The 17,038-nt window shown below is 39.8% G+C and overlaps 1 protein-coding gene across 2 annotated transcripts in view; it reads left to right on the top strand.

Annotated features, from left to right (window-relative positions):
• The first annotated feature begins 336 nt into the window (after window positions 1–336).
• LOC134882585 (RNA-binding motif, single-stranded-interacting protein 2-like) overlaps window positions 337–17,038 on the top strand; it is a 24,279-nt gene continuing 7,577 nt past the window's right edge. Inside the window, exons 1-7 of one of the 2 annotated variants that reach the window (XM_063910382.1) lie at window positions 337–474; window positions 9,128–9,291; window positions 13,185–13,243; window positions 13,611–13,702; window positions 16,383–16,540; window positions 16,657–16,736; window positions 16,898–16,974. In XM_063910382.1, the coding sequence (XP_063766452.1) occupies window positions 403–474; window positions 9,128–9,291; window positions 13,185–13,243; window positions 13,611–13,702; window positions 16,383–16,540; window positions 16,657–16,736; window positions 16,898–16,974 (702 nt within the window). In that variant the 5' untranslated portion in view covers window positions 337–402. Of the gene's footprint in view, window positions 475–9,127; window positions 9,292–13,184; window positions 13,244–13,610; window positions 13,703–16,382; window positions 16,541–16,656; window positions 16,737–16,864; window positions 16,975–17,038 lie in introns of both variants that reach the window. The other variant, XM_063910381.1, reaches the window with a different exon arrangement.

Genomic DNA, 17,038 nt, shown 5'->3' with positions numbered 1-17,038 from the left:
TAATGAAGTGAAGTGATGTCAAGTTGAGAATAGGGGACCCACAGACAAAAACCTAGCACATCATAACCCGATTTTACAATCGTTTGTCTTCATAGTCACACTTTTGAGAATCTTTGTTTACTAGTTATTCTTCCACATTGTCCCCGGTGAGAGAAATAACAGTGGGCGTTGAATGAATTCGAGCTAATCCCCTCTTTTCTTGTGGACCCCCTGTAGCCATGTGAAGGACCCCTAAAAGTGACCCAGGGGCCAGCAGCAGGGGCCCTTGTCCTGCCGCAGCAGCAGCAGCAGCAGCACCACTTGCAGTCAATCAGCGGGACTCCAGCCTCTCACTTCCCCAGCTGCTGACGTCAGCTGGCAGCCTGGGCTGTGCTCGCCGCTCCGGACATAGCGCCGAGAAAAATGCTGCTCTCCGTACCGCCAAGGGCAGGAATCAACCCATACAACGGCTATAACAGCAGAAACAGCAAAAAGGTAAACGCTTTTGTGCTTTTCCCTTATTTTCGGCTTGTTCGCCATGCAGGGAAACACGCCCGTGTCTGTAGCGACAGAAAAGGGCTTGTGACAGTGAGCTGCAGTGTCCTTGAAAAGCGAAACGTACTGAATTTAACTTCAGACTTGGTGGAGTGAGAAAACAGCTTGTGGAGCAGCCGAGGTCTGTGTAGGTGGGAAAATAAGCCACGGCTTGGTCCTGTCATGTTGGACGCCTGGTGTTTTATTTCGTAGTATTTGTGCGTGTGTAGTACAGTGAGGATGTCGATACGACTGTGCTCACTCATTTGAAAAAAGTCAATGGTGGAGACCAACTTTTATGGGTAACTGTACCGTGTTGGGATAGCGCGTCTGTGCCTGGATGTGTTTGTGGAAGTGGGGGTAGGGTAAGATGCTGGCTGATGAGAACATGTTACAAAATGAATTCTTCCTGTTCTCCGGACGCTCATATCAGCGTTAAATCAGGACTTCATTGTTTCGCTGCCGCATAAGTTTGCAAAGTTTTTTTCCCCTTGTTTCCCATCTGAAAGCGGAATATGCCCCACCCCTTGAAAAATCCCACCAGACGATGATGACTACATTCCCCGAATTATGAATCGCACTCTCGTCGTTGTTGACATTGTCACTTTGGTAACCAATATGTAAGGGAGTGATTCTCTAAACAATATTTAATGCATAATATTACTATACTATTAAAAATTCAAATATATGCTTAAAAGTGTAAGAAATCATTCTGGTTGCTGATCATTTTAAAGCGTGTTTATGTTATTGTATAAGGTAGGTTGCATGTATTATGTGTCTTCTCCCTATGGACTATATTGGCTTAGAAATGATGCTTAAAGCTTCTTTATTATACATTGAGACATGATGTTGTGATTTCAGTGTAGCTCCTCCACTTCTGCTCTTGCTACTTTTCACAGACTGTGTTACTGTGTGATCCTGAACCAAAAATGGTATTTGGAAAATGTATTTTTAAGATTTGTCTTTCTGTGATCTTGGGCACCGCCTGGTTGCTTATCCCTCCCACATCTGATGTCAACACTAGTGCCTGTCAGAGGAAGCATTGTCTGAATTGTTTTGTTTACACACACTTACAGAAATTATAATTTATTTGTATAAACTCACTTTTTTTTTTACTGAATCCACATTTATATGCAGAACTTCATTCTTACAAGGATGGGCTTCATTTTGTTGCTATGGGGAGACTGTTTGACAAACATATCCCTGAGTAGTTTTATGTATCATAGACATATAATAGTTTATAAATTAATTGGCAATTGTCTAGGTAACCATTCACTTGACACTCGGTTTTACGTATTAAATGAGCTGTTCCTATTTTAAACAGCCACTTCTCACAATATCAACTAGTTCTCTAAGTGTTAGATTGGAACAAATGTAATGATCAATGAAAAACTAATATTCTGCTATTCATTTTGCTGTATATCTTTGTGATCTCCATGCAATTTGACAGCATTTCTCACTCTTGATGGGTGATTTTTGAACTACTTTTTAATATTTCAGAGCTTAAATGATTAATTGAATAATTGAGAAGTTCAGAAGATTAATGTTAAAATGAAAATAACAGTAAGATAAATTTCAAATAGCCTGTGTTCATTTATCGTTTTATATAACTGAAAATAGTTCCCAATTTTGGATCAATAAAGTACATCTTACCTTATCTTATCAGGGCTATACACAATTGAAATTTATTACATTCATATGGTCTTTATAGTTACACCCCTTGCTTGAAATGTGTGATGTGTTGACTTTTCCTTCCTATACACATTTTACTTTCACTCCATACAAATGATCCATTACAACAAATAAATAAACATTTATTAAATAAAGAATACAAAAAGGTACATTTTTCTTCTCCAGTTGTTGTAGTGGATCCAAGCTCCTGTATTTTGTGGACCTTAGTTCACAGAGAGGTCAAGTATCTGTGTTGGTATTCCTAACATTCCCTCCTCCCAACTCCTCCTCCCTTTTTGTATCTCTTGCTCACATTCTGCCATACCTGAGCTGTATGAATTCACAAAATAAAAGCCTGATCACAAAATAAACACGGTGAGAAAAGCTCTCTCCGTTCTGAGCCTGATGATTAAGAGGCGCTTGGTTTCTGTTGTGCTTTAAGTCAGCCTCTCCTCCGCTGACTCAGCGCCTCATTTCCTCCCTCAAATAAATAGAATTAATGTGTCTCAAATCAAATTTGGTCGGTTTCCGTGTAAAGCTTCCTGTATGGAAAAATAACAGGAGGCGACTTGTCGCTTCTCAAGGTAACCTGCGTCTCTCAGGGACCAATCGAATAGCTTGTTTTTTTACTTGTCAATCAGATTTTTGTTCTCATGTTGGCGGCAGACCTTTTTTTTCAATCTCAACACACTGCTGTGATTTTAAGCTCTAGATGCTTGAACACACATTCATACAACTGGAGCATTAAATTGTCACAGTAACTAAAGTGTCACGCTAAAAAGACATTCAGACATTGCAGTATAGCAGAAGTAAAATCAGGTATTTCAACCTTTCACTTTCAAATTCAACAATCGTTCAGGCTTCAGCAGTGTTTCCTAATTTTACCAATGCTGAGTATTCTTAACATTTGTAACATTACTCTTTTGACAACTTTGCGTTTTATGTGGCAACAGAATAATGTATTGAATCTAAAACAAGGCTTTCAACAAAAGAGGCTTGTTTTAAAGCTCACACATTGAAAGATAAGCACATAAAACATTTAAGAAAGATTTATTGAAACCTCCTCACATACAGTATAATCCTATGGAAATAAGAAATCACTCTTATAAATGCCTTGATCAGAGTTGCCACAGTTAGGAAGTTTATCACAGAGAATATGATTCATTAGCTGGCTAAAACCAAATCTCCAAAGACATTGCAAAATAATACTAGATGTCCTTGAAAAAAGTCAAATAATTTCAGGATAAAAAGGCACAGTGATTAGGGTTAGCTGAGGTTAGCCTAGTTCATTGCTGCTGATAATATTTATATTCCAAGAACCTTACTAGTTTCTGTTTTATAACTTGATCAGGATTCCTTGTCTGCTTGGCCAACAAACCATGACAAAATTGTCAGATAACTGGTTTAATCAATCACATGATTTATTTTTTACCAAGACACACTTAAACTCTGCTCTTAGCACTCGAGAGAACATAACTAAACAAGCAACCTGAAAATAACTAATAAATAAAGACCTAAAATGGAAGGCTTTTGAAGCATATCTCATTGTTTTATACAGCAAGTGAGTGCCAGTATTTTTCTTCTTTTTTATTTGAATTCCTGTATTATTTATCGTATGTCTTAACAATGAGACTAATGTGGCCGCTTGACAGCAACCTTTGTCATTAAAGAATTCACCAAGTTCACCTCCTTTCAGTGATGACCCTTTGTGCTTGCACCTGTACTTCCGTACTAGATTTTATTGCAGGATGGTGCCTATGGGAGAATTGTAGTCAGCCAGGGTCTAATCTCAAAATGTATCAATCATGCCAAATGTCACATGTCAATTTTTTTGAATGGCACCAATACAGGGATTTGTCTTGTTTTACCCTGCGGCTACATTGTAACTTTGATCAAAGACAGTAGAACAAACTAAAACACTGTGATTGATAACTGTACCTAGAATATTTCAAACATTATTCAAGCCTGTGCATGTAGATTTTCTCAGCCTGACATGAACTCCACCAACCGATGTCTGGGTGGCAGTAAATCATTCTAGAAACATGCGTTTCACTTTTAGTCATTTTCACTGGATATGTGAATTATACAATGATTGCAAAAGACATAAGCATTCATTGTAATACATTTAGCATTTGACCTCCCTGGCATTTGATAGTAAAACAAATACTATCCAACCCTGTATTGACTCACTTGGCTATACATATTAAAGGGAGTATGAGGGAGTAATGTCTCAAGAATCCAGTATTTGTCAGGCTGAAATAACAACACGATCATTTCAGTTACTTTTTTATCGCATGCCAGTCCCTGTGTATAAACGGCACTTATGACTGCTTTCAATGCACATCATAAATACATTTATAACTTCTGTCTATAGGGCATCTTATCTGTTTTTTTATTTTTAAATAAACCAGCTGTTTACGCTGCAGTGACTCTGTCCTCACTGAACTCTACCTTACAGTCACCTTTGTCCTTATGGCCGTCGGCCAGTTATATGTTTATCTATTTCTTTGTTTAGTGTGTCAGATGTTCTGGATCGGTCACCAGCTTCACTGCCAACAGCAAGCCCCGCCAAGGTGAACAGGTAGCAGGGAGACAGAGTCCTTGGAGAAAGCACAGCTGTCAGAAATCTGATGCCAATTGATGCCAGACACTCAGTGTGCCTCACATCTTGTTAGATCTTTAGCTGAGCTAAGGGCCAGTGTTTGTCGGTATCTGTTTCCAAGCTCTCCGGCTTTCTCCACCTGACCTGGCTTAAAAGCCATGCATTCATTGTGCTTGTGCATCAAGGTCTGAGGAGCAACAACATTAAGAGACAGACCGTTGGAAGAGGAATAGGTACCTGTAAAAAAAAGACAAAAGGAAGGGGAATGTTCGAGACTGACAGGAAGGAGGATTCAGGAACGAGTCCAGACGTGACTTTAGTGTCGCTGTCACCTGGTTGGAATGCAGAGCTCCACATTCAAATGTCCGTGTGTGATAAGATCAGGAGCAGATACAGAGGATTTCCTGTCTGCCACCATATAGCAGCTTACTACTTAACTAGTCGCAGCCATCACCTAACCTTTTATTATAGAGAATATTAAAATGTTTAGTAGGACAGGATTCTCTTTAGAATCAAATACCGTAACAAATGTTTGTGGATGCGTTTCTGAAATTATTTTTCCCATGACTCATTTCCTTGTCAGTAGTAGAGTGGGTCTGGTATAGAGCAGCAGCTCAGCAGCGTAACTCCATACAAGCCGGAAGCTGCGCCCGCATGCAGACAGGCTATAAATCTGTGCATTAGCATGGAAGTCGGTCAGCTGGTCAGACAGCCATGGCTCTTTCCTGCCTGAAGAGAAGACAGGCAGCCAGGACATGGGAGGGCGGGCAGACCCCCCAACAGTCAGGAAATCCATGGAATTCTGTGGGTCAAACTGGGGTCGACTGGAGAAGCCCCCACAGGAAGAGACAGAGATAAAAACAGAGGTGGAGTGAGACTAAAAGGGGCCTGGAAATCTAAACAGAGATACAGTATCAAGCAGTTAAAGAGGTAGCTTGATTTTTCTGATGTGAACACATTAAATGAAAATGTGATTTTTTGATCTATTAAGACATTAAAGTAAGCCAGAACCAACAAAAAGTATTTGAGAAAGACACTTTCTGACAGCTTCTTGATGTAAGTTAACATCAACAGGAAAGGTTTTTATTTATAGAAGTGTTTTAGATTTTTATCTTGAGTTTTGTTCTAAAAATATCCAGCAACATTTTTGAGCCTTTTGTTATGAATTTGGATGTACACCATCGACGAAAATGGTCACATCAGCAGTAATGCTTTAATTTAATGCATGGGCTATTTATAAGGATTAGAAAGCCATCAATCAACTGCAAATACAATATATAATTAATGGTTTAATCAGATTTTCTACCTTTGAGTGTAATGAAGATTTATTAAGGATCTACACATCTGTTAAATTGGAGCAAACATTTGAATTAATGCTGAAACCATTTAAAGTGTTATTGATCATTCTGCTGCGTATTTTCTAATTAAATGTTAGAATGTATAAAAAACGATGATGTGTATGATTGTCATGTCTGTCCAAAACCCAAAGCTATTTACTTAAATCTATATATTTAAGGCATTATGTGATATTTCTGAATGGAAAATTACTTTAACTATTAAACAATTATCCAAATAGTTTGTGATAAAAATAATAATAATTCAATCGAACAGTTATTGTTGCATCTTAACTCTGCAACTACCGATTAACTAATCATTATATTTTAGAGGTGTTTCTGCATATGTTTTGGACAGAAAAGCATGAAATCAGCAACCAGTTGGGAACAAAGGGATGTTAAAGACGATTGTACTTAAAATTTGATTGTTTCAGTTTATGGTGTTTAAGCATACGCTAACAGAGCAGTTTAAAGACCAGAAATAAAACATTTTGACTCAATGTCTGATACAGCTTTTGAATATTTTTACAATCAAGCACATTAAAGGGGTATTATTGTGTAAGCACGGGTGTGAGGGCTTGTGCCTCGCATGAATGCATGTGTGTGGTTGCAGACTGGTGATTTAAGGGGTTTTGTTGCAATGGCGTGCTCCTGGTGTAGTCTGGAGCTTGATTGGGAATTGGCAGTCTGGTAAAGAGTGTGTGAAGGAGATTACAGGTCTCTGCTGTCCTGCTCTTTCATTCACAAATTAGCTGCCTCCAAAAACGTATTCATCACAAACTACACTGTGACAAAATAGATAAACTCTTTTGGGCAGGTTGTGCCGTGTTTGTATGTTTTACATTGGCGAATGAAACTCTTTTTTTTTGTGAATAAATGGATGGTGCTTTATTTATTATTCAAATGTACAGGGTTGGACAATTGACAAAACAAAAGTAACATTTGTACAACATAATGCGACTCTACTCACTGCCAGAAATACTTTAATTTTAGGCTTGAGTTGTTGAGTTTTGAATTGGAATCTTTTAGTTATATGGATCTTTCACATTTTAAGAGCACAAAGATTCGGTCATAGTAGCCTTATATTTGGTGTGCATACCCTATAATAACTACATCCCTGGTTTGATTTCAGCAAGTAAATAAAATACCAATTCAAATTAAGCCTATTTATTAATGCTTATCAGATTTCACTACACAATTGGTTTAGGAATTACTGAATTATTTACACAATATACAGTATACATTAACAATCCTAAACTGTCAGAATTATGAGGATAAACTTCAAACACATATTAATATTGACAATGAAGAATGTCAAAAGGGTTTTTAACATGACAACGTGTGTTCTTACTGGTGGACAAGAGTAAATATCCCTAGAATGAAAGAGATGAAAGGAAACATCACACTCCTTTTTTCTTTGTTTTACTTTGAGCAGGTTGTGTCCTCATCTTACCTTACACGAACAAACATATGCAAATGTTATGGCTTTCTTAAGCCGTAGTGGAAGAGAGGATTATCTTTGGAGAAATGAGTCTTTTGTTGAATCTGCTGCAGTGCTGCTGGCAAAACAGAGGTCAGAGGGGCTGTCTGAGAGGGCCTCCATGCCTTATGGATGGCGTCTAATTAGCAGGATTGGCTGACATTGCTGGTGGTCCTGGTGAGAGCGGGACTTCCTGCTGGGCTTTTCCTAAACACCACCAGTCTGATCAGTGACCCTCTCTTATCCTCTGAAATTAACCCATTGTCCTCTTGGCGCCTTGTCCAGTAGCTCTCAATAAATGAACCTGATGGCGCTGAGCTCGGTCAGAAAGCATATTTGTGCTTATTCCTTTACATGGAATGATCACATTTGGTCGTTGAAATTAATATGATTCAATTAATTTTGCCGCAGTAAAAAGACATATCATGTTCTGGCGAGCCTGGTCGGATCTGTATTTATGGCCTCGATTTTATTTTGGGAATCTGCCAGTAGATCTATTCCTGGAAACAGTGGTATTTCTTTCGAAGTGATAATGAAACCACATTTATCCTAATAAGAAAAAAACTCCTCTTCATGGTTGCACAATCTTTTGTTTGATTTCTCCAAGGAGAGTCACATTCCCGTGTGAGAGGAAGTTGTTGCGCAACTGCCTTTCATGTTCTTAGGGTTGACTCACCTACAAGTTAACCATCATATTTTAGTCACTGGCAAATCCTCATAGACTCACTGATGAAACAAAACAAACCAACATCAGAAATTATAAGGAGGTTTAGTAATGGATTATAGTCACAACTCCAGGTGTGGTGTTGCTATTCATCTCTTTGAATTCCTCTTTTTTCTGCTATAATTAATGGACTTTATTGTGTAATGTGGACTGAACTGAACCCTGAATTTGTATCTTGCTGCTCAGGGTCTTGTTAGGAGGGTATTTTCAGGACAAGGTTGAACCTGATGCGCTGCAAGTTTAGGGCGATTGAATAAAAACTTGAACAGATGTCAGCAATTTATTTAGAAATACTTTTATCCATAAGCAGGAGTAAAATAAGAGAGGGAAGTATAAAAACTGTCCCTATCGGGTTTATAATTTAATTCCGCGTCATCCGACTGACTAAATGTTAACTTTAGATCTCAAGAGCTTTGGTTTTGATATGCACCGCAATATATATTTGTGGTTCCAAAAGTAAAGAAGAAGTAACTAAACATGGAGAAAGCATAAGAGGCCCCTTTTCCCTATATGGAGTAGGCAGCCAAGAGGCCCCACATTCCCCTCAGAAAGCACTATTGGTGAGTGTTGACATGAGGGCTGTATGATATCATTTTTCGCAGCTCCCACAAAATGATCACTCTCATGCAGGATCACACTCTATCTCTCAACATCTCTAAACGCTCCTCAAGTTTTTCCCTCATTAAATAATAACAAACATCGCTTTGCTGGTTCAAAGTTTGCTGGTGTTTAAGAATATGAAGTATTCTCATTTTCCTCGTCTGTGTTGATGCACAACTAAATCTGTTTCTTTCTTATTGCAGCAGGCCTATGTGTCCTCCGGCCACCAAATGGCGCCCCCCAGTCCCAACACCAACAGTAGCAGCAACAGCAGTGGGGGAGGGGAACAGCTGAGTAAAACTAACCTGTATATCCGCGGCCTCCATCCGGGGACTACAGACCAAGACCTGGTCAAGCTCTGCCAACCGTGAGTGACTTTCACACTGCTTTTTTTCAGTTGGACTTCACAATATTGAAAGTGGAAAAGATCCAATATCATACAGACATGTTTTTTAATGTGGAAGCCCAAGAATTCCACATAAGACACATGAATACAATTATAATCTGACATTTCTAAATAACATGCCTATTTGTTTTTACACATAGAGCAAAAACAAATGACGTTACATTGCGCAGCGTAATGTTTCACATCTTTCATCCAAAAATGTCAACCTATTTCTTTGGTGCAATATCTCATGAAAATAAGTGTGCTCTATGTTTTAATTTTTCATTTATAATAGACTTCAAATGATCATGTAACAACATCTTAATAAAATGTAAGCTGCGCAGGTATGTTGGCCAATGTTATAATATTACATATATTTTAAAATGTTCTTGAATTAAGAAAGGTATACTGTTGCATGAAAAACCTTTAGTTAGATTTGAACCTTAGATGAGTGTAAATATGTATTAGTTTAGCTATTGCTTGAGATACACTGTACCATCTACACTATTACCATGTAGAGCCATTTGTCTTGAATGTAACAGATGGGTTGTTAATTGTTGACATATCGTAAAGGCAAAGGTATTGGGCCTCAAGTTATTATCCCTTAATATTGAGTGAAACTATAGTCTATCTATAGCTGTTGGTACTTTCCAGCCCAGCATATATGGAACAAGTTTTCTTTAGGTAGCTATAATTGATGTTACATGAGAAAAAGAGTTAATATACGTAACCCCTCATTAGCAGATAGAAACTGTGCTTTCTGTGTCTATGCTTTTCATCTGTCGGACACATGAAATGATATTTCAAATGAGGCAATAACTTAATGTTCACAATAAGGAACTGTTAAGGCAGGAAGGAAGGAAAAGTGGTTTCGGGAATAAGTATACTGAATTACCACAACTCAAGTCAGTGTTAAATCTTGACAATCATAGGAAATACAAGAAATTGAGAAAGAATACAGAGGGTTGAGAAAAGCACAGGATGGGGGTTCAGAGAAGGGGCCAGAAAAAGGTTCGGCATGTTGCCTCCTCATGTCCTGATCTAACCTTTCACTCTATGTGAGGCTAAATTGCCTCCACTGCAGTGAACCAAGACCTACAAACCCTTAAAAAAAAAGTCCAGCCTCTATAGTATGTAGGCCCCACACACACACCAACACACACACACATTGATCAAACCCAGTAATAAAGCAACTTAATTGGTTTGCGCTGCTGCGGGTCATGGCTACGCTGTATATCACACAAGTGATTTGTGAACCTTAGCCATGCATCCGTCATCTCCCCGGGTCATTCCCAGTAACAACACGCCTCTCTGAACAAGCTCTGTCCATAGCTAATAAAACCTTACTTGACAGTACTAACAGCACAGTAATATGTGTGTGTAATTCCCCAGTGTAACAACTCTGACCCTACATAAGGTACCTTGGAAAAATCAAGTCCACGGCTCATGTGTTATAATCTTGTTAATAATTGAGTCATATTGTCAAAGCTGCCACAATCAAAGAAAATCTGAAATCTGCGGGCGATAGGTGAGCCAGGCGGTGGAGAGTAAAAGCAGGGGACAGAGAAGTCATTGTGGGGCTGTTAGAGAAGTTGACAGTGGACAGAGGCTTTAGGGGTGGGTTAGAGGGCTTCCTCTGAAGGGGAAACTTAAATGAGTGGGAAAAGAGTAGCATGGCCCACTGGGAAAGAATGTCAGACAGCCGTATGGGTCAGATCTGCCTTTTAAGTCCCTGTGGCCTCCGCAGTGTAGTGGGCTGCTGTTCTGCTGCACAGGGCCGAGGTAAGCAGAGGGCCACACAGTCACTGCTTTCAGACCTTTGAACTCTGCTGGGGTCTCCGTTAGGGAAAACATGAAACACAGCTTTTGTTTTTGTTGTAACGCTTCTAATGAAAACTCAAACTGATCAATAGGACTTGTTTTTCACTCTGATGGTATGAGCTTCAACCTGAGCCAGCGTGTATGAACTTTTGTTTGATATTCATTATTTATCTGTATCTTTTGTTTTTTTAACAAGGCAATTTCTTTCAAACCATTTATTCTTATTTTTTGACATTTAAAGAAAGATTTGAATAAAAAGTAATAATGATATACTCCAGAAAATATTCATATTTGCACTACATGTTTATTGTATGTGTATATCATTAACAAGGAACCAATATTTTCTCTGTGTTCTTTCTATTAGTTTTCAATTCAAGCTCGACTAATGTGAATGTTATATTGTGTATTTTAAACACAAAACCGTGGCCTTTTTTCTTACAGTTTATGAAAAATGGTACACAGTATATATTGCATGCCTGTTTCTAGATTTGTGTTTGAAAAGCTAAAATATATGACAAATGTAAATTTGTAAAGGTGGGTTATATTATATCAAGCTTGTGTATATATACACTTAATGACCACTCTGCTATGCATATAGCCTATGCGAAGGTCATCTGGCTATGTGGCAGTGGATGATGAATTATTAATTCCTGCAGTGAGGAAGAGTCCTTTATAATGTCTCTATGCTGAAGTGTGGCCCATTGTTCACACACAGTATAATTCTACTACTATTTGTTTACAGAAATCTGCATGGCCTTAATGTACATTTTTAAAAGTTTGAGGAGAAAAGGTCAAAACATTTTACCATAAACATTTTAGTTGTGTTGTCAAATTTAGGAGTTTCCTGCATTTTCTCTGTTTACTATCAAATGAAACGGAATATCTTTGAGTTTTTGACGGAAAGAACCAGACTTTTAAAGAGGTTATGTTGTTGGAGGGGGAAAAAAGGACATTTACCTCCATTATCTGACATTTCATAGACCAATCTACTTTTTGATTAATCAAGGGAATAACCTGCAGATTAATTAATTATAAAAAATAAGTTGCTGCCCTGATTTCTTTGTGAGAAAGGTCTCTGCAGTGACCGTGTAGTCAGGTCTGATTCTTTGGGCAAATGTCCACTGAAAAAAGTCAGGAGTGTAGGACCCAGCGGTGCAGCGATGTGGGGGTGGAAAAACAGAGCAAGGGAGAGGGATGTGGTGGGAAGGAAGGCGAACCGGAGGGGTGAAGCATCAGGTTACAGTGTACATTCCACTCAGACGCTATGTCGCCCAAACAGAGGAACTCACTGGCTAAATTCACCAGACAGGGGCAGGTCTATTATACTGCAGTGCTGATGCAGAGTCTTAAAACACTGCGTTTCTTTATCCCCCACATCTCCCCCAACACTTCTCAATTTCTGTTTTAATAGCATGAATGTTTGATGATGCTGCATCAATGCATTAATTGCTTCTCCTCTTACTCTCTCCTACAAAATAGGCCGAGTAATGTGTTGTCTATTGATAGCTGTGAACTTGACATGACATGTTAGAACTTGTGTTTCTTACACATTTAGATTTATTTTGTGTGTACTGGAATGGATCAAGCTTTCAGCAAGGCAATGTTCTAATTGTGAGTCGGGCATTGGTCGTGACAACACTTTGATGCTTAATTTGAGCCAAAAATACTTGAGAGCAGAGCTGAATTTAATAGAGAGGTGTGTTTTAGTGTGTTAGTGTATGTGGAGGTGCGAGTGGTGAAAACAGGCTTGGAACAAGTTGTTTTTGGCCCTAGGGTGCTGTCTCCTGCCACTCCAGGGAACAGAGTAACTGTAAAGCCGTCAACTGCAGACAAAGACAAACAGGGTGGAGGTGAACAAAGTTTTCTGTGACATTTAGAATTGACTTAAGAAGAAACAGTTGATTGCATGAAAGAGTTTGAGTTCATGTTTACACCTGCAGTCAGGCAGAACTGAGGAAGTGGTGCAGCAGTGGTATGCAGACGTAGAAGCAGATTCCTTTTGTTGCCCTGTAGTCACCTCGTGATACATTGACCCTGTATTCCTGTCCTGACAGGTATGGCAAGATTGTGTCGACCAAGGCAATCTTGGATAAAACCACCAACAAATGTAAAGGTAAGTTAAACATTAATTTTAACTTATTTTTTCAAATGAGATCATATCGTGACCCTTCATGAATTTTGCAGTTTAGCTTAGCTTAGCTAGATAACTTGATACAGGGTTAACAGCCAGCCAAGCTCTGCCAATAGTAACCACCAGTAACTCTGAAAATATTTACTTCATATATAAATTTAATCTACAAAACCTTTTGCCGGACTAGCTGTTTTCCCCATGCTAAGCTAACGTGTGTTTAGCTTAATTTTTGACAGATACAAGAGTATAATTGATGTTCTTATCTATCTCTTAGCAAAAGAATCACATGGTTCCGAAAAGAAAATAACATCACAGCATCTCTAATGTGTGAATGTTTTTTTTTTTACAGGATATGGCTTTGTTGACTTTGACAGTCCAGCAGCTGCACAGAAAGCTGTTACAGCTCTGAAGTCCAGTGGGGTCCAGGCTCAGATGGCCAAAGTAAGCATTTTCAGGCTCTTGATCATCTTCCTTACACAGGCACCCCTTTCTTTACCCTCAAATCCTCCTATCACCGTTGGGTTAAACTTGTCATTTAACATTATGATCCAATCTTGTCTTTCGTTCAAATATTTTAACCCCTAACGAGCCACCTGCGACTGTCCTGTTGGTAAAGTTGCAAGCTAAACTGTGGTTTATGGGGGACGTGTTTGGTTATACTTTGTTGGTTGAGCCTGTGCAAAGAAGCATATAATCTGGCATACTGTAGATTTGTAACAGGAAAAAAATGTATCACCATTTTGGACCGTTTTTGTTAATTCACCATTCTTCGCTTGTTAGTTCTTCTGTCTTCCCTTTCGTGGCATTCCTTCTCCTCTTTCTTCACCACTTTGCTTCTCCCCACACCCGTGTCTCTGTACTTGTGTATGTTGCTAACCTGCTCCTGTGGTAGCGCTTGTTCTGAGCTCTTTGTCCGAGTGTCTGCAGTCAAAGCAACTCTTGTCGGCCCATTAAGCTGATCCCTTTGGCTCTCAGACTCCCCATTGAGGGAACCAGGGGAGGGTGCCACTACAACCACTGTCAATGGGACAGGCACAATGAGCTGGCATTGTCCATCGTCTGGGCCCAGGCCTGGGGCTGACACCAGCACTTAATACACTCCAACCTAGTGTCCCTGCCCCCCTACCAATGTTCTGCACCCAAACAGACCCACTGCAATGTAACACCAGGATCTCCTTCAGCCCAGCTCCAGAAAACTGTAACAGATCCACGCTGCCAGCTGACCTCAACCAGTTCACTGTAACTAAACCCGGAGTCTTAGTCCTCTGCCCCTCCTTTGTAAAAGTGCCACACAGTCCTGGTATCTCAATACCCAGCAAGTGCAACTTGACACCAAGACTCAACTCGCACAGACAACATGTGCTCAGTCAGAGGTGTTGATAACTACTATAAAATCCTAAATATACCCATCTGCTTTTGGAGTCACTGGGCTATCCCAGGTCAGAAAAAAGAAGCATTAGCCTAACATTGACTCAGTATCAAAACCCTTAAGTGAGGTTTCACCTGTTTGCACCTTCACCATGGTGCTGCAAATTGTTGTTCACAAACAGAATGAGCCACACCTAGCACTGGCGGTCCTCAGAGTACGTTCAGTCCCCGAACGAAACACCCCAGCCCCGAGACCGAGGGCCCAGAGGAGCCGTCTGCATCAGGGGCAGGAGAATCATGGTAGAGTTAAAAATAGATCCGTTCTTACTTCCCTGCAACTCCCTCTTCAAACTCAGACGTCAGCTCGCACTTGCTGCTCGACACGCAAGCAGGCAAATACAGAGACACACCTCAGCAGACCTTGGAACGAATAAAATGCACTGTGACGCTTTAGCAAATCCCTTTCACGTGTGCCTGGGCTGGGTCCAACAGAATTTGCATTTCTACAACAACATATATTGTGTTTAGCCAAGATAAAAGGGTAAATAAAAAGATAAAAATGGGAGGGTTTCCCCTTTGTCATGAATCTCCATTAACCAAAGACCTCCTGCTCTGGGCCACTGTGTTACATAATGGCCATATTGCCGCACCCAGAATGACAATCACAAAAAATAGGTTATCTCTCAGCCAGGTGGCTCAGGGCTGAGAACAGAGGCTTCTTATAAAGGTAGTAAATCTTTATTTGAGATATGTGTTTGACGTACATCAGACAGTTTCCTTTATGCACAAGTGAAAAACTGGTTTGCAGATCTATGTTTAAGCACTGAGTGTTAGGAAGGGAGGACAAAATGGAAAATGATAGCGATAAAATACATTTGATTGAAGAGAAGAGCCTGTGAATCAGCAAGCACTCATTTATCCTTTTTTACACATTTTCCTCTTTCATTACTCAAGACTCCCAACTACTTCCTATCTTGTCAGTTCCCTCCTTCGGTACAGAAATATCAACCTTTTAAGCTCCTAATTTCTCCCACCCTCTCTCAAGCTCTATCCTCATCCTTCACTCTCTGTTTCCCTTTCCCCTCTTTTAAGCCCGGCCTCTTTTCTCCCGATTGCCAGACTCCTGTTGCTCTCTGTACTTCTTAACTTCATGCCTGGCTTCCTGTCTGCTTCTGCACACTCACATAAGGATTCACTTCCAAGCTACTGGGACAAAAATAAGACTGAATGATCTCTTTACTTGCAGTTATGCAGATCTGTTAATCAGGCAACATCCTTAATATACTACTTAATCTTTGAAGACAAATTCAAATTTTAATGTGTTGGTTTATTTATGTGCGCATCTGGATTTTTTAAAACCAGAGAGCCTTAGTTTAAGTAAATGCTACAAGGCACATTGGTTTCAAATTATACAGGCTTGTCAGTCTACAGAACATTTTATTGGTGTCAGGTCCCTTTACAAACAGATGCTTGACATTAATGTGTAAGAGTGGAGACAGGTGTTGATAGAAAGACAGGTCACAGCACTGCCTACACAGGAATTTCTGCAGTGTGAAAAAGATATTGATAACAAAATGTATATATTTGCAAATGCGTTGGCAAAGATTTTCAAAAGCTTTATGTTCAAATAAATGTGAAACCTTTAGATTCAGATGTCTGCAGCTTCTGCATCAACATAATCAAAGTAATCACATTCCTCAGGTCCGGAAAACATCTGTATGTAAACTGATTTTTATGTTTACTTCCTTTGCAGCAACAAGAGCAGGACCCCACCAACCTCTACATCTCCAACCTGCCAGTGTCCATGGATGAGCAAGAGCTGGAGAGCATGCTCAAGTCCTTTGGCCAGGTCATTTCCACACGTATTCTCCGAGATGCTAACGGGACCAGCCGCGGTGTGGGATTTGCCAGGTTAGATATGAAACACTACTCCATGGTTGTGTGATGATTCAAGCAGAAACAAAGTGTCCAGTACTAACAAACACTATCCAAGAGAAGGATTACATTTTACCTTGGCTGTATTTCAGAATGGAGTCCACGGAGAAGTGCGAGGCCATAATTCAGCATTTCAACGGCAAATTCATCAAGACTCCCCCAGGAGTGCCTGGTGCGTGGAATGTTATTTTGGTATTATAGGAACCTGATATTGTTGTTGTTGGTGCCGGAGCTCAGGGTTTTTGTTCCTCACTGTGACCATTGATATAACTTTTTTTGTTTGATCTGTTGCTGTCACAGTGCCCACAGAGCCCTTATTATGTAAGTTTGCAGACGGGGGTCAGAAGAAGAGGCAGAACCAGGGGAAGTACCTCCACAATGGAAGACCCTGGGCTAGAGACGGAGATGCGGTGAGATTTTTAAATCATGACTCTTAAAGGGAACTTTCTGTGTTTATATGTGGTTGTTTGAAGA

The sequence above is a fragment of the Eleginops maclovinus genome, chromosome 20 (assembly GCF_036324505.1).
Source record: "Eleginops maclovinus isolate JMC-PN-2008 ecotype Puerto Natales chromosome 20, JC_Emac_rtc_rv5, whole genome shotgun sequence".
NCBI lineage: Eukaryota > Metazoa > Chordata > Actinopteri > Perciformes > Eleginopidae > Eleginops > Eleginops maclovinus.
Note: the sequence above shows the minus strand (reverse complement) of the source record. Positions and strands in the feature narration are given on the sequence as shown.